Consider the following 26,122-nt stretch of genomic DNA (forward strand, 5'->3'; position numbering starts at 1 on the left):
TATTTTCATTCTGACTTGCAGTGATGTAACAGATCATTCCAGCCTGGTTAATACATTGCATTTGGGTCAGAGTGACTCGAAATTATTTCTTTATAATTGATATGGAGACTGTAATGAATAGGACACAGGACCTTATGCTGTTAATAAGACTAGAAAGGAGGAAGGTGCTAGTTGAAAGGATGAATGAGCTGTACCTGGGCTGGGCTTGATCCAACCTGCTAGACACCAGGCTCTAAGATATCAGATCGCCAGCCCCTTCCCTGCTGAGGAAGCAGCTTCCTATTGGTGAATGGCAGGCTGACAGGAAGTGGGTGTTGAACTTCCTGCCCTTCAGCAATGGAGTTTGTTCCGGCTGAAACCCCTCAGAACCCTTCCAGTCGCCTGTCCCTGCTTGGCCTTTGATGGTAGGGAATAACCACAGAGTTCTCAGGTTAAGGCCAAGGGATTTATTGATAACAGAGTGAAGGGAACAAGGCAGTGGAAAGAGGATTAGGAAGTAGTGAGGTCTAAGGGTGAAAGGTACATCTGACTAAGGTTGCCAATAGGTCTTGTCTGGATGGTCTTCTGCTGACCCAGGCTAGGCAGCCCTGGGTCAGAGTGATGTGATCTCTGGATAATAAATAAAGTTGATCTTCGACTAAAGATTTGCCAGTGGTGCTAATAGTATTGATAAGTTGTTCTGCAGGATTGGTTTAAACCCTATTCTAGACCTAAGCTACCCATGTTCTCACTCCCACCAGCCAGGCCCCAGAAGAAGAACAGAACCCAGTCCAGGGTCTCCAGGGCTTTATATACCCTTGGCTCAACTGGCAGTTGGTGTTTTGCCCTTTGGCTCATGCCACCATCAACATCCCAACCAGGGCAACTGACAGGTTGCCCCAGGCCAACATGGCAAAGTTAATAATCTTATATTACAAGACATACTTCTTGGCAAAATAAAATAAAAATAGCCAATAGCATGGCTAGAGTATTGAACTTTGAGTCAATTAGACCTGGGTTCATGTCCCTTCTCAGAAACTGGCTGTGTGAACCTGAGCAAGTTACTTATCTTTCTGAGCCTGCTTTCTCATCTGTAAATTGGGGGATTTGGACTCAATGACCTTTATAGTTTTCTTCCAACTGTAAAATCTATGATCTTATAATCAAGCATTTATTGAATAATTAATGTGTGCCTAGGACTGCTAATAACTTTTTTTGAAAAACAAAGCAGAATATCATATGTGAATATTATATTGTATTTGAGCATAAAAGCATATCTGTCATAAATTGAACTATTATTTTTTCTCCTCAGGATGAAGTATTGCATAATTTTTGGAAGCGTTATCTTCAGAAGAGCAAGCAGGCATATTGCAGGAAGCCAATTTATTCCAATAATAATAAATCTGCAGTAAGTCTTTTTTTTTTTTTTTTTAACCCTTACCTCCCACCTTAGAATCAGTACCGTGTATTAGTTCCAAGCAGAAGAGTGGTAAGGGCTAGGCAATGGAGGTTAAATGTCTTGCTCAGGGTCACACAGCTGGGAAGTGTCTTGAGGCCAGATTTGAACCCAGGATCTCCTGTCTCTAGGCCTGGTTCTTAATCCACTCATTGCACTACCCAGCTGCCCCCTGCAGTAAGGCTTAAGTTCAGAAAACAAATCTGAGAATTAACTAGGTAGTTAACTAAGTAAAAAGTTAAAAGAGTTGAAGGAAAGATAGACAAGCAAGAAAACTTTAAAAGTAATATGCTGAGTTTACTTTATACTTTTTTCATTGAATTTTTCTCTTACCGCTCTATCCCTGGGATTAAAAAGAAACATATAACCTTTGCAACACATAATAGTTGTCAGACAAAACATACTGCTCTATTGGCCATATCCAAAATTGAGTATCTTACTCTCTACATAAATACATCACCTCTATGTAGTCACCCCAGTAATTATTATTGATCATCATATTGATCAAAGTTGTTAAGTCTTGATTGTGGTGAATAATGAATTTCCTGAGGCCCCATGTATTCAAATTCAAATCTTTTGAAGTTATGATTATGTAAAAATGGTAACTGGTTTTAGCCCAATGGAAATATGCAATGTGAATTTGAATAATATGGCTACTTTAGGGGATTTATTTTTCATACTTATTGGGATCTGGCTGTATGTTTAGTTGATGTTCAGTTCATTTTACTTCATATCCACCTCATCCCATGAATCTCTTTTGACTTCATTCTCAGTGACCTTATTTTGGCAACAACTCTACCCCATAGCTGAATCCTCCAATTAGTGACTTCCTCTCCCAAATCTCCATTTGACAAAGTACCCTCACTAGTTATGCTTACTTCAAACCTTCCTCCACTTATAACTCCCTGAACTACTTTTTTAACCTTACCTCTTCAGCTCCCTTTTATATGTCATCTTCTCCCCATTAGGATGTAAGTTCCTTGATGGTAAGGACTGTCTTTTTGCTCGTATTCATATTTCTAACATTTAACACAGTCTATGGCTCAGAGTAAGCATTTCATACATCTCTCTCCCTCTCTCCCTCCCTTCCCCTTTTTTTTCCTCCTTCCCTACTTCCCTCCTGAAAAATGTCTCTTTCTTCATATCTTATTCTATTATATCTAATAGTATTTGTATCTCACCATATTCGATTACATTCATATACCTTAATTTGTCCAACCATTCCCCATTAATAGGACATCCCTTAGTTTCCAGTTTTTTGCCACCACAAAAAAATTACTATTAAATATTTTTGCACATATAGGACCTTTTCTTGTTTCTTTGATTTCTCTGATGTATAGACCTAGTAGTGGTATCACTTTATCAAGGTATTGTGGTTTAGTAACTTTTTGATCATAGTTCCATGTTGTTTTCCAGGATGCCTAGACCAATTCTGAGCTCCATCAACAGTTCATCAATGTGAAGCAGCTAGGTGGCATAATGGATAGAGCATCAAGCCTGAAGCTGGGGGGGACTTGGGTTAAAATTTGACCTCAGACACTTCAAGATGTATGACCCCGAGTGTTAATGAATAGTCATGTCCTCTGTCCTCAGGGAATTTATAATCTTTGTTATCTTTAGTCTGAGAAGAGCATATTGTGGTTATGTGTTTTGTGTTTTGGATCCTTGACAGAAGACATGAATCATTTGCAATTTTTAGAAGTTGTGTTCTTCACTAATGTCCAGGCAGTAATTATTGTTATTTTTTTTTTATAAAATAGGTATCTGACAGCCAAATGAGTCTTTCAGGCTTGGATAGTGAGCCTGAGCTGCTTAGTATCTACAGCAGCCATTTCTCAGGGAGTGAAGCAGAATCTCAGTCTGATGTCAGTAGTAGACTGATTTTTCCCAACATCAAAACTACACAATCTGGTAAGTGAAAATTCAAACTATATAGAATCATAAGATTTTAGAACTAGAAGAGACCAAGAGGTCCAATAAGTGCTTATTCCCTCTTTCATCCATAGGAGAACATCTGAGGCCAGGCCCACCTTTTTAGTCTAAATGACTCTGCTGTGTAATTAAATTCAATTCAACAAATACTTCTTAAGCACCTGCCTTATGATAGAAACTAAGACATGAAGCTGTCTCTGTGCTCAGTATTACAGGGAGTATAGCAGGTAAACAGATAGTAAATATAACTGGCTTTTCAGAGAGAGAGCACTAGGAATAAGGAGATAAGTTAAATGATTTGAGTAGGAGATGGAAAAAATGTGGCTCCTGAAAGAAAGCTAATGGTATTAGGAAAGAACTGGAGTATTTTGAGCCTCTTTATTATTCCCAGAATGGAGGACATTTTGGGTAAGGTGACAACCCCCTATACATAAGCACATCAGAGATGGAGTATGAAGTTTGAGAGATAGGTTGCTGTACAATCTGGCATGATTATTGCCATAGCCTTTCTTTTTTTTTAATTATTTTTTTAAACCCTTAACTTCTGTGTATTGGCAGCTAGGTAGAAGAGTGGTAAGGGTGGGCAATGGGGGTCAAGTGACTTGCCCAGGGTCACATAACTGGGAAGTGTCTGAGGCCAGATTTGAACCTAGGACCTCCCATCTCTAGACCTGACTCTCAATCCACTGAGCTACCCAGCTGCCCCCCTATTGCCATAGCCTTTTAATTGTCCTTTCTGCCTCAGGCCTCTCCCTTCTCTAATCTATCTTCCACTTAACTGCCAAAGTGATTTTCCTAAAATCTAGATATAATGCTATTGTTCTACTGCTCACTAAAGTCCAGTTGTTACAAGGAGTAAATAAACTCCCTGTTACCTTTGTGAATCAAATGTAGATTCCTCTGTTTGGCATTTAAAGCCCTTCACAAGTTCCGCATCCTACCTTTTAAGATCTATGATGCTTTATTCCCCTCCACTCACTGAATACTCCAGCTAAACTGACCTTGTTGCTATTCTTTGTTATCCCTGGCTTGGACTCCTTCCTGACTTTAATATTGGAGAATATCTAGTTATTTTATAATATCTAATAATTTATTGTTGTTGTTGTTATTCAGTCATTCAGTTGTGTTCAGTTCTATAGGACCCCATGGATTTTTGTCTATGGGCTTTTCTTGGCAAAAATAATAGAGTGCTTTGCCAGTTCCTTCTCCAGTGCCCCCATTTTACATATGAGAAACTGAGGCAAACAGGGATTAAGTGATTTGCTTAGGATCACACTGTTAGTATATTTCTGAGGCTGGATTTGAACTTAGATCTCCCTGACTCAGGTCCAGTGCTTTATCCATTGCATCACCTAGCTGTCTCTTAAGAATGAACTCATATTAATTTTGTATATACTTTTATTTGTGTCTGTGTTTCCTATGATAGAATGTAGGCTAGCACTTTTATTTATTTATTTTTTATTTTATTTTATTTTATTTTTATTTGAAACCCTTACCTTCTATCTTGGAATCAATACTTTGTATTGGTTCCAAGGCAGAAGAGTGGTAAGGGCTAGGCAATGGGGGTCAAGCAACTTGCCCAGGGTCACACAGCTAGGAAGTATTTGAGACCAGACTTAAACCTAGGACCTCCCATCTCTAGGCCTAGTACTCAATCTACTGAGCCATCCATCACCCCATCACTTTTATTTTTTTGATCCAGACTACTTTTATTTTTTTTTTTTGATCCAGATTATCTGATTTCATTTGTAATGAGGATTATTGGTGAGGAAATTCCTTCTAATAGTGCAGATTGGCATTTGCTCTGCAACTTATATTAAAAGTTGCCTTAGGTACCAAGAAGTTAAGTGGCTTACCCAAGGTCACATAGTCTCTATTTCATAGGTAGGACTTGAACCCAGGCCTTCTTGACAGCAAGTCTGATTCAATCCATTGTGCAGTGGCTACCTCTGCCAGACATATAATAGATTCTAAATAAATGTTTATTTAATGATTTATTTGGCTGGAACATAAAATATGTGAAAAGGATTACCATAAACTAAACATAAGAAGATAAGTGGAAGCCAGGTTGTGGAACAATTAAAGTACCAGAATGACGTTTATCTTTTATCCTGGAAGCAATAGGGAGGTATTGAAGGTTTTCGAGTATAGTATTAAGAATCTTTTTCTTTGCAACATTATTTGAAAACTGTATTTAAGCTAAATTGGAGAAGGAGGAGCTAGAAGCAGTGATATCAATTAGTCAGTTATTACAGTATTCTAGGCTAGAACTGGTGAGTTTCAGAAGTAAGTAGCAATGTGAATGGAAAGAGTGGGAAGGTTCATGAAGTAACAAGCAATTATTAAGTGCCTACAATATGCCAGGCACTTTGCTAGGTGCTAGAAATAAATACAAAAAATAAAACAATCCCTACTTTGAAGGAGCTTCTGTTTAAGTTTATCAGATAAGAAATGCATATCTTAGTGTATACAGGATACATTTAAAGAGAATAAATGCCAAGTAGTGAAATACAGTATAGTTAGGGATGCAGAAAGAGTACTAACAGTTGAGAAGCATCAGGAAAAGCTTCCTAGTAGATGGTGGTGCCCTTACCACTCTTTTGCCTTGGAACCAGTGTACAAAGTATTGATTCTAAGAGAGAAGATAAGGTTTGTTTGTTTTTTAAAAGAAAAAAAAATACACTAAGTCTTTTAAGAGCCTCCCTATTTTATTCTAGAGGCAATAGGGAAAACCAGGAAAATTTACTGAGTATGGCAATCACTTGGTCAAATTGGTGTTTAAGGAAAATCACTTTGTCAGCAGTATGTAGGATAGATTAGACTAGGGAGAATAATGGATTAGAGAAAACAGATAAGATGCTGTTGTAATGATCCAGTGAGAGGCGATGAAAGACCTGATATAAGATGGTAGCGATGTGAGTGGAAAGAAGGGATGTATTTACAAAATATTTTGAAGATAGAAAGGACAGGATCTATCATAGATTGCAAATGTTGGAGTGTATGAGAGTAAGTTATTGAACATTAACTTGAGATTATGAACATAGAAGACTGGACAAATGATGGTGTATCGACAGAAATAGGGAAATTGAGAAGAGTAGTGGGTTTGGAAATATGACAGATCTGGAGGTTGTAAGAAATTAAATGGATATATATAAAAATATTAGGGTTTTATTGAAAGTCATATTGATAATTAAAGCCACGTGACTGATAAGAGCTAGTTCAAATGCTGCACCATGCCTTCCCATCTGGCTTGCTTCAGTAGGAAAAGAGAGTGTCCCAATCAAGTCCTGAGTCTTTATACCTCTGTCTACATTATCACACTTCCTGCCCACCTGTATTATGCAAGAGGAATCATGGGAAATGTAGTTTTCAATTCTCCCAAACATCCACAGGAAGTTTAGACCAGGGAAATCAAAACTAGTTCAAGGACCCCCAAATTTCCAGTATCACTAGGTGGAATTGACATGACTTTGCCAGTGATTAAATATGGAGGGAATAAGATAGCAAGAAGCTTCAGGAATGACTGAGCTTATTGTAAGAATTAAATTTTAATGAAGATTATAAATAATAATGGTTGCAGTTTCAAAATATTATTGCTCAAAGTTGAAATGACTTTAATAGCTTTTATTTACAAAAGAGGTAGAAAGAGTGAAAGCAGAGAAATATAAAAGGTAGAGAAGACATTAGCCTATCTAACTAAATATTGCTCTGGTGCTCAACTCAGTCAGGACTTGTTGACCTTCAGCCAGAATTAAACTCTCTCCAGAAGACAGGAAGGGAAAAACAGCTCTCCACTCACTCAAGTTCCCTCCAAGAGGCAGGTTAAGACAATGCCTCGAACTGAAGGTGATTTCTGAGGCCAACTTTCTTCCTTGAGCCAACCTTCTTCTTGAAGCTGATTTCCCTCTTGAAGTCCAACTCCTTGAAGCCAACTTCCTTCTTGGAATTGACTTCCCCATCCCCAGAAATTCAGGGCCTTTTATAGTGGCTTCTTGTCTTCCAAATTATCTAGCACTGCCCAGTGGGCAGTGTTTATGGGAACCAGTTCTCACCTTCTAGAAGGGTGAATACTCATCAAAAGGGTTCACAGATTCCTGGCTGATTGAGTTTCTAAGGGTGTGAATTCTCTATGTCAGTGATGGGCAAACTTTTTAAAGAGGGGGCCAAAGGAAAGGAAATGCTCATATGTCAGTCTGTTTCTAAGGCAACTCTTTTGAAGTTTCATTGTATTGTATCCTACTCATTGTATTCATCAGATTTGGAATAATGTCGCTTGGCCAGATAGAACATTCTGAGGGGCCACATCTGGCCCGAAGACCATAGTTTGCCCATCACTGCTCTAAGTGGTTTGGAGTTCCTCCACCTAGTTCAAGCTTTTGTTAATTCAATCAAAAAGTAGACAAAGGAAAGCTAATCCTGTCCTCGAAATCCAGTGAGGTACTTAAGTCAATGCCAATCAATGTGTTAGCTCCAACTAGGCAAAGAGAACAAAGGATTCCCTTTCACAAGTGCAAACTCAAAGAGAACAAAGAATTTTCCTTTACATTATAGATATGGTATTCTGAAAGAATAATGGTGTCAGGGGGTAGCTAGGCAGCCGTAGATTGAGAACCAGGTCGAGAGATGGGAGGTACTGTCAAATGTGGCCTCAAATACCTCCTAGCTATGTGACCCTGGACAAGTTACTTAACTCCCATTACTTGCCCCTTCCTTACTTACCTCTCTTCTGCTTTGGAACCAATATTGGTTCTAAGATAGAAGGTAAGGATTAAAAAAAAAAAAGAATAATGATGTAACTCCTATAAAAATAGGGATTGTAGTAGCATTTCTGGTTTTAGATGGAGAGTTAAGTTTTTGATCTGTTAGTTAAAAGATGATAATGGGACATTTGGGAAAAACTGTCTAGCATTTAGGAAAAGTGATTATGGCTAGATGGATAGATTTGTGAACCATCTGTATAGAGATGATAATTGAACTCATGGAAGCTTTTGAGATCACTGAGAATATTAAAGAGAGATTAGAAAAGGACCCAGAAGAAAGTCTTGGGCAACCTACAACATATGAATGATGTCCTAATAGAAGAAACTGAGAAATTCTGGTTAGAAAGATAGGCGAACCCACAGAGATAAAGGTCAAAAAAAGCAAATGGAGGAGTTCATATCCAGAAAAAAGATGTCAGAAGGTTTCAAGGTGTCAGGTAGGATAAGGAAATAAGCCAGGGTCAGTAGACTTATCAATTAACAGACGATTTGTAGACCATTTGTAGCCTTGTTGAGAACAGTTACATTGAGGGACGACATGTGTAGGATTTAAGTTAATGTTCAATACTTAAAGTATTATTTTTTATAAAGTTTATTTAGCAAAACAACCATGTGACTAAGTTTTTTCTACCTGCTCAAAAAGCCTGCTCCACCAAAGCTGCGACAGGAAGACAAGAGAGAGACAGAGAGACAGACCTCTACCCAATTTATATCCTGTCTATGTCAGCATGTAATGACAGGAAGTGAATGGGGCTCTGGGAATCATAGTTTTGCTGGGGATCATATTTTTTAGTGTAACAGACTCTAATTACACACATGGGAAGCTAGATTGTAAGGAAGGAAGAGGACTCAGTAGGAAGTAAGTAATTTGGAAGCAGTAGTTCAAATGACTATTTTTAGTAAATTGTATGTGAAAGAGAATAGAGTTATAGGCAGAAAACTTGAGGTGATGATAATAAGTAAAGAATAGTTTGGCCCCAAGGACTCTCAGAGTAGATGGAGGAATTGAAATGGAAGGAAGAGCTAAGGCAATAGATAAAAAATATGAAATTAAAACATTTCGTGAGAGAATAAATGAGGAGCTACAGTGATGGAGACACAGGAGGAAGTGCAACTGAACTCCTTCCCAAAATTTCTACGTAAAGATCTAGAAAACTCAGCAGACCAAGTACTAATCAGGAATCTAAGCAAAAAAATCAACAATGAATCATTTTCCATCCCAGGTCAGACAAAAGTTTGAGGACACCAGCAATGAGAGTCAAACTGGAATATCCATGCAGAACATCCAGGATAGGGACTGAAAGAAATCCAAGGGATGTACAATGATGCAAGAGAAAGTCCTAGAACCACTCCAAGGAGTCTGACCTTGTACAAGATGCAAGAACAAGTGGCATCTAACAGCTCTGTTGCTCACTGAGGGGTTAAGATGTTTTCAGGGTGTACCAATATGTATTTTGCAAGTCTCCTCCTATGAGGGCTGGATTTGGGAAGGAGGGAAAGATTATGAGCCAGGTAAAGTGGAAGAAGGGACAGGAATGCCCTGGAGATCTGTAGACAAAAACTACCAGGATTTCAGATGGGTGGTAGATATGAATTTTATGGCTCTTAGAAGAAGAGAGCATACTGAGCTCTGGTAGTAGGAGAAGAACCTGGAAATGGGGATAAAGAGTGTTTCAACTGCAGTACAAAAAAAGAGGTGCTCTAAATATTTTGGAACATAGAGATTCTCTTTCTTTTTTCCTTATCTCCTTGGGAAACAGACCAGAAACAGTGGTATTGCTGGGTCTAAGGGTATAGACAGTTTTATAACTCTGGTTATAATTTCAAAATTGCTCTTCAAAACACTTGGATCAGTTTGCAGTTCCAGCAGTAGTAGTGTCCCCACTTTTCCACATCCTTTCCAACATTTGTCCTTTTATCATTTTAGCCAATCTTATAAGTGTGAGATATCTCAGAATTGTTTTCATTTACATTATAGTTAGTTGTGTTTGAGAGCATTTTTTCCATTTGCCTATATGTGGGTTTGATTTCTTCATCCAAAAACTGCCTGTTCATATATTTTGAACATTTATCATTTGGGGAACGTCTTATTATAAATTTGACAAAGTTCTCTCTCCTCTATGATTGATCCTCTTAGATATGAGACTTCTGTCTGAGAAATGTCTATAAAATGTCTTCCCAATTTTCTGCTTTCCTTCCATTCTTGATTACATTCGTTTTATTTGTACAAACCATTTTTAATTTAATGTAATAAAATTATCCATTTTATACCTCATAATGCTTTTCTCTATCTCTTGTTTATTAAATTCTTTTCTTATCTTTCTTATATTTATTAGAAAAATATTTTCTAATTATGTTCATGTAGTTCCTGGGTTTGTTTTGGTGGGTTTATATAACCCCCAGGTATTTTATTCTATATGTGGTTATTTCAAAGCATATTCATTAATTTCATTTAGCCAGCCCATAAACACTTTTTATTTATTTATGGGAGGCACTGTGCTAAGTACTAAGGATACCAAGAAAAGAAAAAGACAGTTGCTTCCCCCAAGGAACTCACAATGTAAAGGGAGCAGACAATACATAAAAAGAAGCTAAAAAGTCAGCAGGAATGAGGTGCAGGGAAGGGAAGGGAGCCAGTTTGAGAGCATGATAAAGAACTGCAGTAGGTTAGGTGGTGATAGGTGACTGTACTGGACACCCTCCTTAAATGAAGCATCTGGGAGTACTTTTCCAGTATCCACTATCCACCCTCTCCAGTCAGAGGGAGTGAGGGGAGTCCCAGGGCCAGCAAAGATGAATGATTTTCAGGGTTGATTCAATCTCGTCGGAAGATGTTAGTGAAGATGATGGCATTTAGAGGACAATTGAACTTGATGGCATTGGTTTTGAAATCAGGAAGACCTAGACTCAAATCCAGCTTCAGATACTTACAATCTGGTGTCAATCTACTTTTTTCCAACCTAATTATACAATTACTTCCCTCTCCATTCTCAATGGTTCCATCAAACTGGTCTTTTCACTGTCCTTTGTACAGTTTTCCACTTCTATTCCTTTGTGCCAGTTGTCCTCTGTACCTAAGATGCACTCCCTCCTCATTGTTACCTTGTAGAATACATTTTTCTTTTCATCTTCAATTCAAGCATTAACTTCTCCCTGAAGCATTTCCTGATTATCCTCCTCATCCATAGTGTCTAACGCCTAGCTATTACTTTGTATTAATTGTGTATATACTTCCATATGTACCTTTTGTCTCCTGATAGAATGTAAGTTCCTTAAAGGCCCACACTATTTAATTTTTCATTTCAGACTCTAACTTGAAGTTCTAATAGGGAACATTGCTACTGTGTTTCTTCTATTGTGCAACATAAAAATTTGGGCTTAAAAAATAATCTCCATTTTTTTTTCCTTCAAAGAAACAACTTCAGTCTGTTCTGGATCAATCAATGGAGTTGAATACTCAAAACAGAAGGAAAAAGGGATTTTAAAGATGACTCTGCCAATGACACTTGCATTCTGCTATATGTCATTACTTTGGCAAAGGGAAACAATTACTCTTTCAGATCTCTTGAGGTAAGATAAATATATCTAGAGAAGAAAAAACAAACTCTTGTTATTATGAGTAATAGCACTAATTAGAGGAGGGGTAGTTTTTGCACATTTCCATTTTACCTTAGAGGCTTAGTATGAACAAATAACTAAGAGATAGCATAACCTCTACCTTACTGGAAGAAAATTGGGATTTTTTTTTGAGGACCAGGACCTATTTCAGTATAAAAACAACAACAACAATAATCACACTTAAAGGTTTATGATGTGTTTTATTTATAGATATATAGCCCTTTTCAATCCTATGGGATAGTTGCAATTATTGTTCCTATTTTACAGGTGTCAGAATAAATAGGGTTGAAAGGGCTATATGTATGTGTGTGTGCATGTCTTTTCTAATTTTAACATTTATTTATCTGAACTCTAATTAGCCCCTGATACAACTAGTCTTTCTTTGTATGCTGTGATTATTTTAGAGTCAACTATCTATATAAAAGTAAAAAATCAACACTAAGCTATAAAATACTGAGAATAATTATAATAGCTCTTTCCCAGCCTCTGTGAATGAACTGTTGAGTTCTAAAAATGAGAAATAGGTCAATGTAAAAACTTTGACTCATTTTCTGAGGGAATTTTACATGATATAAATTGATCACAAAAAGAAGACCACAATAGCCCAATATTATTGAGCTTAAGCTAAGCCACTTTAGCTAGCAAATACGTATGCTATCCTTGCCAAGGGAAAAGATATCTTCTTGAGTCAACGTTATTTACAGTATAAACTTATTTGCTAAACATTATGCAGAAGGATAGTTAAATATTACAAACTAATCAACTCAGACCATAAAAGGCAGTAGAGGAGAAAACAATTCTGCAGACTACTTGTCTTGAGACCCAATAAACCAGATTATCCTAGTAGCATTTATAGGTGAAGCTGGAAGGAAGACAAAAAATAGTCATAAATGAAATATTTGCTGGCATTTTTATGATGGTCTCTTCTTATTTTCATTGCATTTGGACTTTAGCAACAATTTCTTTTTATATTCTAGGAAGAATTGTTCATATTATTTAGGTTAGGAAAAGCAAGTAGATCAGACAAAATGCATTCAGAAGACATCTAACACATCCCAAAATTTATTAAATTACTGCTCTGCGTAAATTGCTATTAGGTACTAGAGACAAGGATAAAATAGAAAAGCGTTCTAGATCTTCAATACCTTATATTCTACCAAGCTTGGGATATACAGGGGGTAGAATTCTAAAAGCATTGAAGAAATTTCAACAACAAATTTGAAGACATTTCAAAGCAGAGAATATTTCAAAGAACCAAAAATTACAGACAGAATTATTACCCTCTCCTTGGCAAAAAGTGACCAAGAAGATAATTGCAAACAAATCCATTTCCTTACTTTTTAATTGTATTACTCCTTTGGCACTATTCTCTCAATTCATAGTTAAGTGTAGTCTCCTAAGGACAACTGTTACCTTGGATTCTAGGGGATAACTCTTTGGGTCTGCACACCTAACATTGCAGATAAAGAACCTCCCTCCCTTCTCCCCCCTCCCCCCAGTATGGTTTGTATCTACAGTCAGTATAATAAATTAGCTCTTAACAAAGGCGTTTATCACAAATAGTACAGGAAGAACAATACACATTAACTATTACCTTTCTCCCCATATTCCTGGGATATCCTCTCTCCTAAATACCCAGAAAGGAAAAATAGCTCCAACTTAGAATACAGTGGTAGTGAAGCACATATGAAGAAGATAGATATGGCAAAGGTAACTCATCTGTAGGTACTACAGAGCTTGGAAGTTCTTTCTGTGTTTGTAAAGTCCTCATACTGAATTCCAGGATCTATTCCTTTCCACAGGGCTGGACTCATGATTTACAAATGGGGCATTCCTTGAACCTACTTCCTTTCTTGGGTGTCAGTTTCTCTGTATTTTGGTCTATTTAGAATATGTTTCTCCATCCCCCAGGAGATATAGTGTCTCCTATTAGTCCAATAGCTATCATGGCCTTTAGGGTTTGGGGAGAAAAGAAAAGCAAGATCCCCCTTTCCATCATGAAGCTTTCTGATTTAGGTGGAGGACTTCCCTGCACAACTGCCTCCAGCTCTTTCTGAATTCTGAAACTCATCCAGGACCAACCCATCTGAAGGTCCTCCCACCCTATATGGCTAACCCAATTGCTCAGTCAATCATACTATTCCTTTCTTGACCCAATTAGAAAAACATTTGAACTTCCTAAAGGGATTATAGCATAGTTGCATCTTGTTCTCATATTAAACCTCCTGTATAACTATGTTCTACAACTACATCAACTCATGTGGGTGGGAAAAATCTTTACATTATATCATCTTTATGAAAATGATATTACAAACATGTTAAGGATTTCCTTGATGAAAATTTGAGAAGGAAACAGTTTTGTAGATAATTTTCTATAGCAGATATCTTCACAATCTTATAGTTGATTGAAAGACACTATGCATCCATTGTCGGTTATAGAAGAAATTTGACTTTTGTTTATGCTCTCCTTCATCTAAATATCTTTTGCATATTTTAAGGTAATCTAAGAGCTCTTGATTGATGTAACCCATAGAGAGAACTGTGTTAATGATCCTGTGATTATCAACATAAATAATAAGTGCTTAATAAATGCTTCTTTCTTCCTTCCTCCATCCTTCTCTGTCTTTCTCTCTCTTGAGCTATCGGCTGCTGTCCTAGGAAGAGTCTAAAGTTGAACAAAAATTCCTTATAGATGCTGAGATGTTTCAGATGCTTTTATTTGACAATAGCATTATCCTGATTTTATGAAGTATCACATCATGAGATTCATAGCTATTCAAAATAAATTGGCTTGATAATCCACAGAGAAAAAACAAATGGATGAAGGGGTGAGATGGGTAGTGTGTATACATATACACACAAATATAAAAGATCATGATGTTCAGTTGAATCGGATGACATAATTTATATGAAGTGGGAAGGACAGAATAAGCATGTATATAACACCTTCTATGTTCTAGGCATTGTACTAAGTGGGGTTTTTGTTGTCTTTTTAAACAAATAATTATCATTTGATTTTCACAAGCCTGCAACATAGGTGTTACTATTATGTCCATTTTGCATTTGAGGAAATTGAGGCAAATAAGTTAAGTGACTTCCATATGATCACACATTTAGTTGAGGTCTGAGGCTGGATTTTGACTCAGATCTTCCTGGCTCCAGATCCAGGGCTTTATTCACTGTACCACTAGCAGTAAGTTCTTTGCAAACCTTGGATGAACAACTTAGATCTCTCAAGCCCTGTTTATCCCTGATGTATGCTTGTAACTTAAGTGCTTCAGTGATATATGAGTAATTTAAGGAAAACAAGTAGAATTTTTAAGCTGGGAGTTTAAAATGTGTACTGCTTAGAAAACATATATTTTGTCTTAAAAAAAAGATATGAGATAGTTAACCAAAAACTTTATTTTAGAGACATATGTGGATATAGGTTATCCTTTAAAAATTTTCACACATAAGTAAAGGTAGAATGCATCCATTTAGCCCTTTTCAAAATAGAAGTTTTTAAACTATTTTAAAATAAGCCTAGACCTTTCATTTGTGACGCATCTTGGTTTTTAAAATTCAGATTTGTAGAAGATGGTCATATTCCCTACATAAACACTTACCAGAATTTTCCAGAGGAGATGAAGGTATATGGAAGAGACATAAGAATATTTTCTATAGAGGTAAGTATTTTCTCTTAATTTGGTTACTAGTATAGTATAAGCTAACAATAAATCAATCTATTGAATAACTTTATATTCCTTGCTTGACCCATTTTTCTTTTTGTTGTGATATCTTAGGCCATTTGATATGTGATCTCATTATATGTTTTTTCTCCAGTGATACAGACATAGCTAGCCTATCGCACTCTGCCTATTCTGTTTGACTCTTATCTATAGCCTACCATATAATTGCTAGAGTAGTTCCACACAATGAGCTGAGCCTTCTTCCTGTTCTCTTAACACTGTGTGGATACCATTGGAGCAAGCAGGTTGTACATTGATCATCAATCAATCAATCATGTATTTATCAAGTGTCTACTATGTGTCAGGGATTGTGGAAGGTACTGAGATACAATTATAAAACTGACATAGTTTCTTACTTCAGAGAGCTTATTTTTTTATTGGGGGAATACTTTTGAAAATAAGCAAATATGTACAAAATATATACATAATGTTGGAGGTGAGAATATATCATCAAAGACCTTTTATGGGAGGTGAAACTTGAACTTTGTAAGGAAACAGGAGTTCCAGTAGACAGAGGTGAACAGAGAGAGAACATGCACGCTTATAGGGGGAGAGCCTGTGCAAAGGCTTAGAGATGAGGGATTGGAAATTTAATCTAAGTATCTGCAGTTCGGTCAGTTTGGCTGAGTGTATGATGGGGAGTAATGTGTCATCAACCTGGAAAGGAAAGATGTAGCTAGAGTATGGCAGAACATAGGTATTCATAATTTATCCTAAATGCATTGTGGAAACACTAAAATTTCTTTGGCAAGGGAATGATTTAGTCAGACTTGAATTTTGTGAATATCATTTTGATAACTCTTTGGGAGATGAATTGAAGAGAGAAGAGGCTGGTAGCAGAGTGTTTAATTAGTAGGCTTTTGCAGTTTTTCAGTGTTGTAAGTTAAGAGAAGAGAGAACTGACAATACTTGGCAAACTGATTGGCTAATTGGGGGTGAGGACAGAAGTGTGAGTGAAGATTTGGGGAAAACTCCTACGTTCTGATTCTGTGTGACCAAAAGAAAGGAATTGCCTTTGATGTAGGAAGTATTGAGATTTTAGGGTGAAAAAGTACTCAGTTCAGTTTGGGACATATCAAGTTTGAGATGCCAGTTGGGTATAACCAACTCATTTGAGAGATACTGACCAGCTTAGGACAGAATTAAAGTCTAGATAAGTAGGTTTATGTTATCACTTGCATAGAGGTGATAGTTGAGTTAATGGGATCCAAAGAAATCCTTGAGGGAGAAAATGAAGAGGAGAGAGCCCAGGGCAGAAGAAACAGAAGAAAGTCCAAGGGGTAATGAGACAGATTTCTTAGGTCTCTTTTTCTGTCTTCCAATTCAGTCACACATATATCTTCAGAATCCTTTAATGGGTCCCTTTTGCTTTAACTTACCAGACATATTGGCTGCTCAAACTATTCATCTTTGCTCCTGCTTCCTGGCCTTAATGTCTTTGTTCACACTATTTTCCCTGCCTCTCTCTGCCTTTCCTCCCCCATTTATTTGAATCCTACCCATCCTTTAAATTTCAGCCCATATACTTTTATCCTATTAGGCTTCTTTAATTCTTCCAGAATTATGGTTATTTCTTCCTCTGACTTATATGTAATTTTATTTGCACAGCTGTTATTGGTGTGTCAGTAACTTCTATCAGAGCAAAAATTGTGTTTTCTCTAAACTGTGTATCATCACTAGCAGAGTTCTCACTACATAGTATGAGTTTAATAATATTTCTTGAATTGAAAGAATAGTAGTTTTAATTACTTCATGAGAAAATAATTTTTCCCATGTTATTTTGGCATTGAATTTTATACTAGCTTCTACTGAAAAAGCCTAAAGAATTCCTATATACAAACTTATTTATAAAACAAATTATTTGCAAATATATTTAGCATAATTCATTCTTAAAACTGAAGAAGACTCTACTATCCTTGAAAGTACATTCTCAACATTGCAATTGCTACATATACCAAAACCAAAAGCCTAAGGCATTGAGATCTGCACTGATTACAGGAGCCATAAAGCTAATGAGTATTGTGGCACACAACTAGTGGACAGCCTAGTGAGGAAGGAAAAGCTATAGCCACTACCCAGACTTGGTTGTACAGAAAGAGACAGGAGGGTGAATGTCTTCATCTCTTAGACCAGTGATGGGCAAACTTTTTTTTTTTTTTAAACCCTTACCTTCCATCTTGGAGTCAATACTGTGTATTGGCTCCAAGGCAGAAGAGTGGTAAGGGTAGGCAATGGGGGTCAAGTGACTTGCCCAGGGTCACACAATTGGCCAGATTTGAACCTAGGACCTCCTGTCTCTAGGCCTGGCTCTCAATCCACTGAGCTACCCATCTGCCCCCTGATGGGCAAACTTTTTAAAGAGGGGGGCCAAAGGAAAGGAAATGCTCATCTGTCAGTCTGTTTCTAAGGCAACTCTTTCGAAGTTTCATTGTATTGTATCCTACTCATTGTATTCGTCAGATAAGGAATAATGTCACCTGGCCGGATAGAACATTTCAGGGGGCCGTATCTGGCCCACAGGCCGTAGTTTGCCCATCACTGCCTTAGACAAAATAACACTGCAACGGGTTAATTATTGGCTATTACTTTCTATGTATCTTTTATTTCCAACATTTTCTATTCTATTTCTTTCTCCATTCATAATCTTGCAAACTAAAAGGACCGAGTTTTAAAAAAGAGAGTCATAGAATCTTAGAATTGGACATCTGTCTCATCCAGTACCCTGCTGAATTATGAATCACTCTGAAATTACACTGACAAGTTCTTCTTCTCCTTTGTATACCCCAGTGATACCTCTGTATTAGCTTGGAGATTCTTTACTGGAGATCCTTACATGGATCATATTTAGCTTGGCTATTTTTATCAATTTAGCTTGGACATTTTTATCAATTTCTAGAATAAAAAAGGGAAGAAAATAAGCATATCTATAATGCTTATTACAAGAATTGTCTCATTTGATCCTCACCACAGCCCTGCAAGGTAGGTGTTATTATTATCCTTCTTTTACAATTGAGGAAACTGAAGCAAGGAGAAGTTAAGTGACTTGCCCAGGCTCAAACAGTTAATAAATATTTGAAGCAGGATTTAAACTCAGTCTTCTGGACTTCTTAGTAGTGGTTTCTTCACTGATATATATGCATATATCACATATACACATATCCACATTCAAAATATATGTATACATTTATAAAATAAAGGCATAGATGATAATGTTAATCAAATATGTAGATAACACAAAGCTGAGAAGGATAACTAATATGTTAGTAATATTTTTTCTGGAAAGGGGGCAGTAGGCCAAAAACGTTTGGGAACCACTAATCTAGAGGTTTCAATGGACTGCAAGTTCAATATGAGTTGTAGTATGGGAGCAAAAAACAATAATGCAGTTCTATATTATATTGAGAGAGAATAGTATTGAGAATGAGGAAGAGGATAGACTTCTGTGATTTTATTCAGAGTGCATTCATAGTATTGCGTTCAGTATCATGGATACCAAATTATAGAAAAAATATTTCATAACTAGAATATGTACAAAGAAGGACAACCCAGGATAGTGAGCTCTGAAGACTATGCCAATGAGGATTTTTTGGAGTAATTTGTGATGTCTATCTTTAAGGAAAGATAATTTGGACATTACTATAACTGAGAATTTCAAGGGATGCCTTGACAAAGGGGTTTAGACTTTATTTTCCTTGGCCCTAAAAAGCAGAATTAGAGAGTGGAAGTGGCAGAAATGTAAGTTTCCTCCTGACAAAAAGGAAGACTTCTTTTTTTTTTTTTTTTTTAACCCTTGTACTTCGGTGTATTGTCTCATAGGTGGAAGATTGGTAAGGGTGGGCAATGGGGGTCAAGTGACTTGCCCAGGGTCACACAGCTGGGAAGTGGCTGAGGCCGGATTTGAACCTAGGACCTCCTGTCTCTAGGCCTGACTCTCATTCCACTGAGCTACCCAGCTGCCCCCAGGAAGACTTCTTAACAGAGCTATTCAAAATCAAAATTTCATGTCTCAATCGATAGTGAATTCCACTTCTATTCTCCACCTCCAGATTCTTTAGCCAAAGATTAGTTGACTAGTTGGTGGTAATGTTGTAGAAGTGATCCTTGATCAAGTACAGATTTAACTGAAATGAGTTCTTAGTTCCTTTTCTAACTCAGATTTTTGTCATTTCTACCTGTTAGTCCTATTTTGACTTTCTGAGGCAAACAATATAAATGTAAATATTTTAGTTCCAGTTTTTTTCTCTGGGTAATTATGGATGGGAGAATGTGCCTGTTCTTTTAAAAACCCTCTGCTAATTATCATGATGTGCCTGATCCTTTTAATACATAAACTGTACAATAATGCGTTATTTTTTTGTTTAACTGGTCATCATACTATCTGATAATCTAGCATTTTATTGGACCTTTATTAGAAATATTTTAAAAAATAAATCTCTAACCTCTTTTATCATGCTCCTCTAATGCTTCTTCATAACTTAGAGTTGTTAAAGATTTTGGCAGTGGAATTCAAGTTCTGAGAAGATCTATCTATCACATTGGAAACTGGTCTTTCTGTAGTGATGAAAGGCAGTAACACAAAGTTGATAGAGCTCTGGATTTGAAGTCAAGTCATTTGACAAATGAAAACACTGAGGCTTAAAGAAGTAAAGTGTGATTTGCTTGTGGTCACATAGCTGGTAAGTGTAATATACACGAGTCATGCCTAGATTTCTTGACTCCAAATCCAGAGGGAATTGGCCACAGTAATTCACAAAAGCCATATAATAAGTTATAGAGGGGTTGTGATCTGCATGATGGAGAGGAGACTCACACGGATGAAATCATGAGTCCTTGAAGTATCTCTATTACATGTTGTTAGTGTTTTAAGTTTAGTAGCCAAATACTTGCTCACAGCTAGTCAATGTGTGTCCAGCGTTTAAGTAATAATACAAAAAGAATAGCTTTGGTTTGGTAATAATAGGTGTGTATCTCTTCTTCCTAATTATAGTACAATTTCTGGGAGGGGCTGATGGAAATGAATCACTGTAATAGATCATTAGTTAGTGACTTTGTCTTGACTAATGAGAGAAGTGGAGTTCTTTTTAAAATCTCCATTGTTCCATGACTTTTATCAAATCTTTGCTAGAATTTATGCCAAGTTTTTAAAATATATTTGCCGCATAAGTGATGTTGACATTGTTTAGGAGTTTCACATTTATTTATGTGTTCTTTCCCTGGAGGAAATAGAGTTTTTAATTATACTCTTACTTGTTAAATGTATTCCATAGGGACAGATATTGTCTTGCACTTAGAATCAGGCTATTAGGAAGTTAGTTGTCTTAGAGATTGTGTAATATAATCTCTTAATTTTGCTGATAAAGCAACTGAAACTTAGGGAGACATGGCATGCCAAAAGTCACAAGCCCCCATGTTCCCTGGAATAGAGTGAAGGGTAGGATAATGTGAACTTAAATTGGAAAGCCCTCCATAAATGGTATCTCCAAAGGTAGGAGAATTTGGTTTACATGAAATAAGTGAAGAATAGTCTCCATTATATCACTTTGGAGGTATACTGTTGCTTCTCATGCTGATAAGTCAATGATCAGTAATTTCCTACTATATTAGGAAATTTAGTTTACCTTATTACATAATATATAGAGCAACAGTTACCCAGAAATTTTTATCAAGTGCCCATTGTATACAGAGCATTGTGCTGGGAGCTGGAGGTGACACAAAATTCATCTAAGATGGCATTTTCCCTCAAGAAGCTTATTATTTAGTAAGGAAGAAGAGAAATAAGCATTTATTAAGTGCCTACTATGTGGAAAGTGTTCTAGCAATATCTCATTTGATTCTTACAACAACCGTGGGAGGTAGATACTATTGTTATCCTCATTTTACAGCTGAGGAGACTGAGGCAAACAAAGGTTAAGTGCTTTGCCTAGGGTCACACAGCTAGGAAGTGTCTGAGGTGCATTTTAAACTCAGATTTATCTTCTTGACTCTAGGGCCTGTGCTCTATCCAGAGTGTCACTTACTTATTGCCTATACTGATTAGAGTAAAAGAAACCTGCATAACTATAATGAACGGAATTATGTGAAAAAGTATTAAGAAAGTTAAAATCAACATGCTATGTAATATCTAAAGAGAAAAGTAAAGTCATTATTGATCAGGATGACCAGGAAAGATTTCATGGAGGAGATATCATTTGTATTGGCCTTTAAAGTATAAAAAGTCAAAAAGGATGACCCTGAGATAGGTGGTGAAACCTTTTGAAAAAGTTGGGAGAATGATCTTGAAAGACATTTGATGGCAGCAGCATAACCAACCTTAAAGTATATAGTACAAAAGTAACTTTTCTCAGTGAGTAGTCATTGTTTACCCCTACACACAGCAGTAGACCCAATATTAGAGAATTTTTAAGTGATGGTGGATGTGGCAAGTAATGAAAAATATTGAGAAATCCACATGACTGTTCATGAAATTTTCTTTGTTTAAATACTATACAAGCTTAAGCCTAAGCCTGTAGCTATGCTATGTACTGCCCTCCAATGGACAGTGTTGAAAGGAAATGCATTTGTTTTAAATGCATTTGTTTGTGATTATAGCCTCACTAAAGATGACTCAAGGTTTTAGCTTAAATACAATGTTCTCGATGTTGTGTCTTTTAAATTTTGACTGTTCCACACCCTGACATTTTTATGTTTAGTTAATTTTAAGTACTGTTCCAGAGACTTGGGTCTTGTAAATTAACAAATGAGTTACTTTATTTTATTTGGTGTTATATTACCACAGAAAATATTTCAATAATCAATACAGTTGGAAATTAAGGATGTAACACTAGATCTTCTTAAGTTTTGAAGAGTTGTCAAAATATTACTATTAGCTTTAAATTTTAAATTAAAATATTTTTATTGCTAACTAATCATTGATGTTTTTAAAATTGCAGTCTGATTTTTAAAAAATCATTAATACTGATGAATATGCTCTTAGGTAAGGAGATATGTTATTTTCAGCTAATCATATTTCACTTTATATGGTCAGGGCCATGTATGGGGAAATATATATAGTAACAAACCTGTTTTTAAAGTTAACTCTTTACCCTTATTCAGTTTTCTTATTTGCTTCAGATTTTCTAAATTAATCATGGGAGAGTTCAGGGAGGAGAAAAAGCAAATGAGGATTCCATTTAGAGATTAGGGTGAAAAAAATTATATAGAAACAAATAATCTGGGATTATGTCTTGAGGAAAGAATAAAATGTTGCCATACAGGTCTGGTAGCCATTGCTGGCCTCATTCCCAGCTTACCATACCACAGATACAACATCGGATAAAGTGGGAAGTGTCCAAACTCTAGGAAAGGCAACTATTCTCCAAACCCATTGATGTGGGTTTAAGAAAACCTCTTTCCTTTCTACAAACTATGTCCAAAAGGATTTACAGAGTCAGGTGTTGAAAAGTGGAGTGTAATAGAAAAATGTTTCAAAATACCATTTTAAATTAAATGAGAAGAAAAGATATTCCAAATGACAGAATTTTCAGAAGAAATTGGTTCAGTGTAGAAGTTTCTAGACTGCACTAGAAAGTGCATTGGGAAGGATAAAGGTTGTTTGTTTTGTTTTTATTTCCTGGCATTTTTTAAATGTAATTTTTCCTTTTATCTTTAATTATTTTTACAATACAAATTGCACAAACACCAATATTGATTGTAGGTTATAAGTAAATCTGTCTGTAACCAACTTCTTTTGATTGAGCTGGCTTTCTTACAGGAATCTCAAACTATATATAGTCTAAAATATAGCTCATTATTCCATTCTTTCCAACCCACCTCTCTCCTGAATGATCCTGTACTAAGTTTTACTATCAAAGATGCCATTGTCTTTTTTTTTTTTAATTCACTTTTACTTTGTTTTCAGTTCCAAATTCTTTCCACCCTCTCCCCTACCCATTTATCATCATCTTTCCATTAACTAGGTTCAGAACCTTGGTGACATCTTCAGCTCATTACTTTCACACTACATAACCAATTAGTTGCCAGATCTTCTTGTTTCTATTTCCATAGCATTTCCTGAATACATCCTTTTCTCCTTACTCACCCAGCTCTCATTTAGGCTTTCATCTCCTTTCACTTGGACTATTGCAATATCACACTATTTGGTCTTCTTGCTTCAAATTTCTTCTCATTCCAGCCATCTTCCACATAGCCAACCAAAGTAATTTTCCTGAAGTGTTGGTCTAACTATATTTCCACTCCTATCCCTAATAAACACCAGTGGCTTTTTATTACTTTTAGGATCCAAATACAAATGACACTTTTTTAACATTTATAGATTCTTCCTATCTTTCTATTTTTCTTAGATGATATAAAGTTGAGAAAAATAGCTATGATAGTAACAGATTTAGAATCCAAACAAGTCTAAGCAAACTGGAATGACAGGCCAAATCTAATAATATGAAAGTTAATTTAAAGTCATACATTTGGGTTTAAAAAAACCAATAATACAATATAGACAACAGTTTGAATGAAAAAGACCTTAAGACATTTTAACCGTTTTTATCAGATTATACTAGCCCAATTTGACATTTAAAGATTTCAAACTGGAAGAGACTTTAGAGTTACCCCTGTCTACTAACTCTTTACTGGTCTGTTTGCTGCTCCTCACTTAACACTGTCTCTTTTCTCTATGTCTACACTGATTCTGTCATGCCTAGAATACTTTTCCTTCTTCACCTCTACTTCTTTGAATCCCTAGTTTTCTTCAAAATTCGGCTCAAGTGACACCTTCTGTAGAAATCCTTTCCTCATCTCCCCTCATCCCTCTTCACCCCCAATTGCTAGTGCCTTTCCTCCTAAAACTACCTTATGTTCTTTTTACATACATTCTTCATACAAATCTATGTACACGTTGTCTTCCCCCATGTAAGCTCCTTAAGGGCAGGGATTATTTAAATTTTGTCATTTTATTTCCAATCTTTAGCACAGTCCTTGGCACATAGTAGACACTTGATAAATTCTTATAATCAATTATATATTCACATAGGTAGATATATGTTTTGCATGTGTATTTACACAGTCCTCTATGTTTTGTACTTTTCATTATTTTATTTAGGCTTTTCTCCACACTTCTGAAAATGTTTTCTATCATTCTCTTTGGTCATGTAGTATCTTTTTTTATTATCAATATGTACTTATTTAGTCACTCACTAACTTTAAGGGTTTTTTTCCCTACTTTTCAGTATTGTTGTTACCACAGCTATAAATATCTTTGTACAAGTAGCTTTTTCTTCTTTACACTACATTCAGTACTTTAGACGTGGTCTGACCAGGGAAGAGTATATCACTAGTACTGTACCCTCATTTTCTATGCTTCTTTTATAAAGACAGTGGAAGGAGAATTTGGGTGATCTAGGTCCAAAACTCAGCTTTCCTTCATACTACAAATATGTATCTTAGGCAAGTTACTAAGTATTTTGGAACCTCAGTTTTCTTATTTACTCTAAAGTCTCTTCCAGTTTGAAATCTTTAAATGTTAAATTGGGCTTGTATAATCTGCTAAAATGGTTAAAATTTCTAAGGTCTTTTTCATTCAAACTGTTATCTACATTGTACTATTGGTTTTTTAAACCCAAATGTATGCCTTTAAATTAACTTTCATATTATTAGATTTGGCCTGTCATTCCAGTTTGCTTAGACTTGTTTGGATTCCAAATCTGTTACTATCTTAACTATTTTTTTCAACTTTATATCATCTATAAAATTGATAAGTTTGTCATCTATGCTTTCATCCAAGTCATTAATGTGTTGAACAGTACAGGCCAAGGGCAAAGCCTTGTGACATTTCGTTATAGATCTTTCTCTAAATTAATAGTGATCCATTAATCTATTAATGGAGGAAGGCTCCTCTTTAATTCTTTTCTTTGTGGTTAGGAAGCTGGAGGAGAATAGCCAGAAAAGGTGATGAGAGATAAGGAAAAACATTTGGATATATTATTTTAGTCAATTTAGAGCTTATTTGCATATAGGATATGAATAGGTCCATTTTGTATGTGTCATAACTTCTCAACTAGATTGTATACTCCTTGAAGAATAGAGCCATGACACTAGCTTTCCACTTCATCCTTGGCTGTCCCCTCTTCCTTTTACCTTCATCTTTACTAGATGCTAAATAAGTGCCTGATTTGATGCAGGCTGAATGGAATTGGTTAAAGGATTTTCAGAAGATTTGAATTGAACTTGGAAATATTAAGTTAAGACTTTTGTAATAGGTACCTTTTTAGTTACTTCTGATATTAATACAGCAATACAGTCTAGCTCTTTGTAAAATGAATTTCAATAAAATTTATGCTTTAGTAAATTCTACGAAAACTCATGATTAGAAGCAATGAACTTTTAAAACATAAGAGACAGTGATATGCCTAGTATTAGATAATGAAATCCAAGTATTTGTTATTACTTATGACAATATATTCTTTACAGATCATCCCTCTTTCATGAAGCAGTATGGCATGGTACATGGAGTCAGGGGATCTGGCTTTAGTATTTCAGTTACTAGGAATATGAAAATAGGCAAATCACTTAATTTTCAAAGCACCAGTTTCTTCATCTATAAAATGAGGATAACGTGTAACAACATATTCCATAGGGTTTTATGAGGAAATCTCAAG

At 36.0% G+C, this 26,122-nt stretch overlaps 1 protein-coding gene across 1 annotated transcript in view; it reads left to right on the plus strand.

Moving 5' to 3' along the window:
• Nucleotides 1-26,122, plus strand: part of TAF1B (TATA-box binding protein associated factor, RNA polymerase I subunit B) — a 78,150-nt gene that overhangs the window by 12,792 nt on the left and 39,236 nt on the right. The window contains exons 5-8 of the mRNA XM_044660944.1: nucleotides 1,292-1,387; nucleotides 3,196-3,346; nucleotides 11,541-11,697; nucleotides 15,314-15,413. Coding sequence (XP_044516879.1) covers nucleotides 1,292-1,387; nucleotides 3,196-3,346; nucleotides 11,541-11,697; nucleotides 15,314-15,413 — 504 coding nt within the window. The remainder of the gene's footprint in view (nucleotides 1-1,291; nucleotides 1,388-3,195; nucleotides 3,347-11,540; nucleotides 11,698-15,313; nucleotides 15,414-26,122) is intronic.

Source organism: Gracilinanus agilis, chromosome 2 (genome assembly GCF_016433145.1).
Source record: "Gracilinanus agilis isolate LMUSP501 chromosome 2, AgileGrace, whole genome shotgun sequence".
Taxonomy (NCBI): Eukaryota; Metazoa; Chordata; class Mammalia; order Didelphimorphia; family Didelphidae; genus Gracilinanus; species Gracilinanus agilis.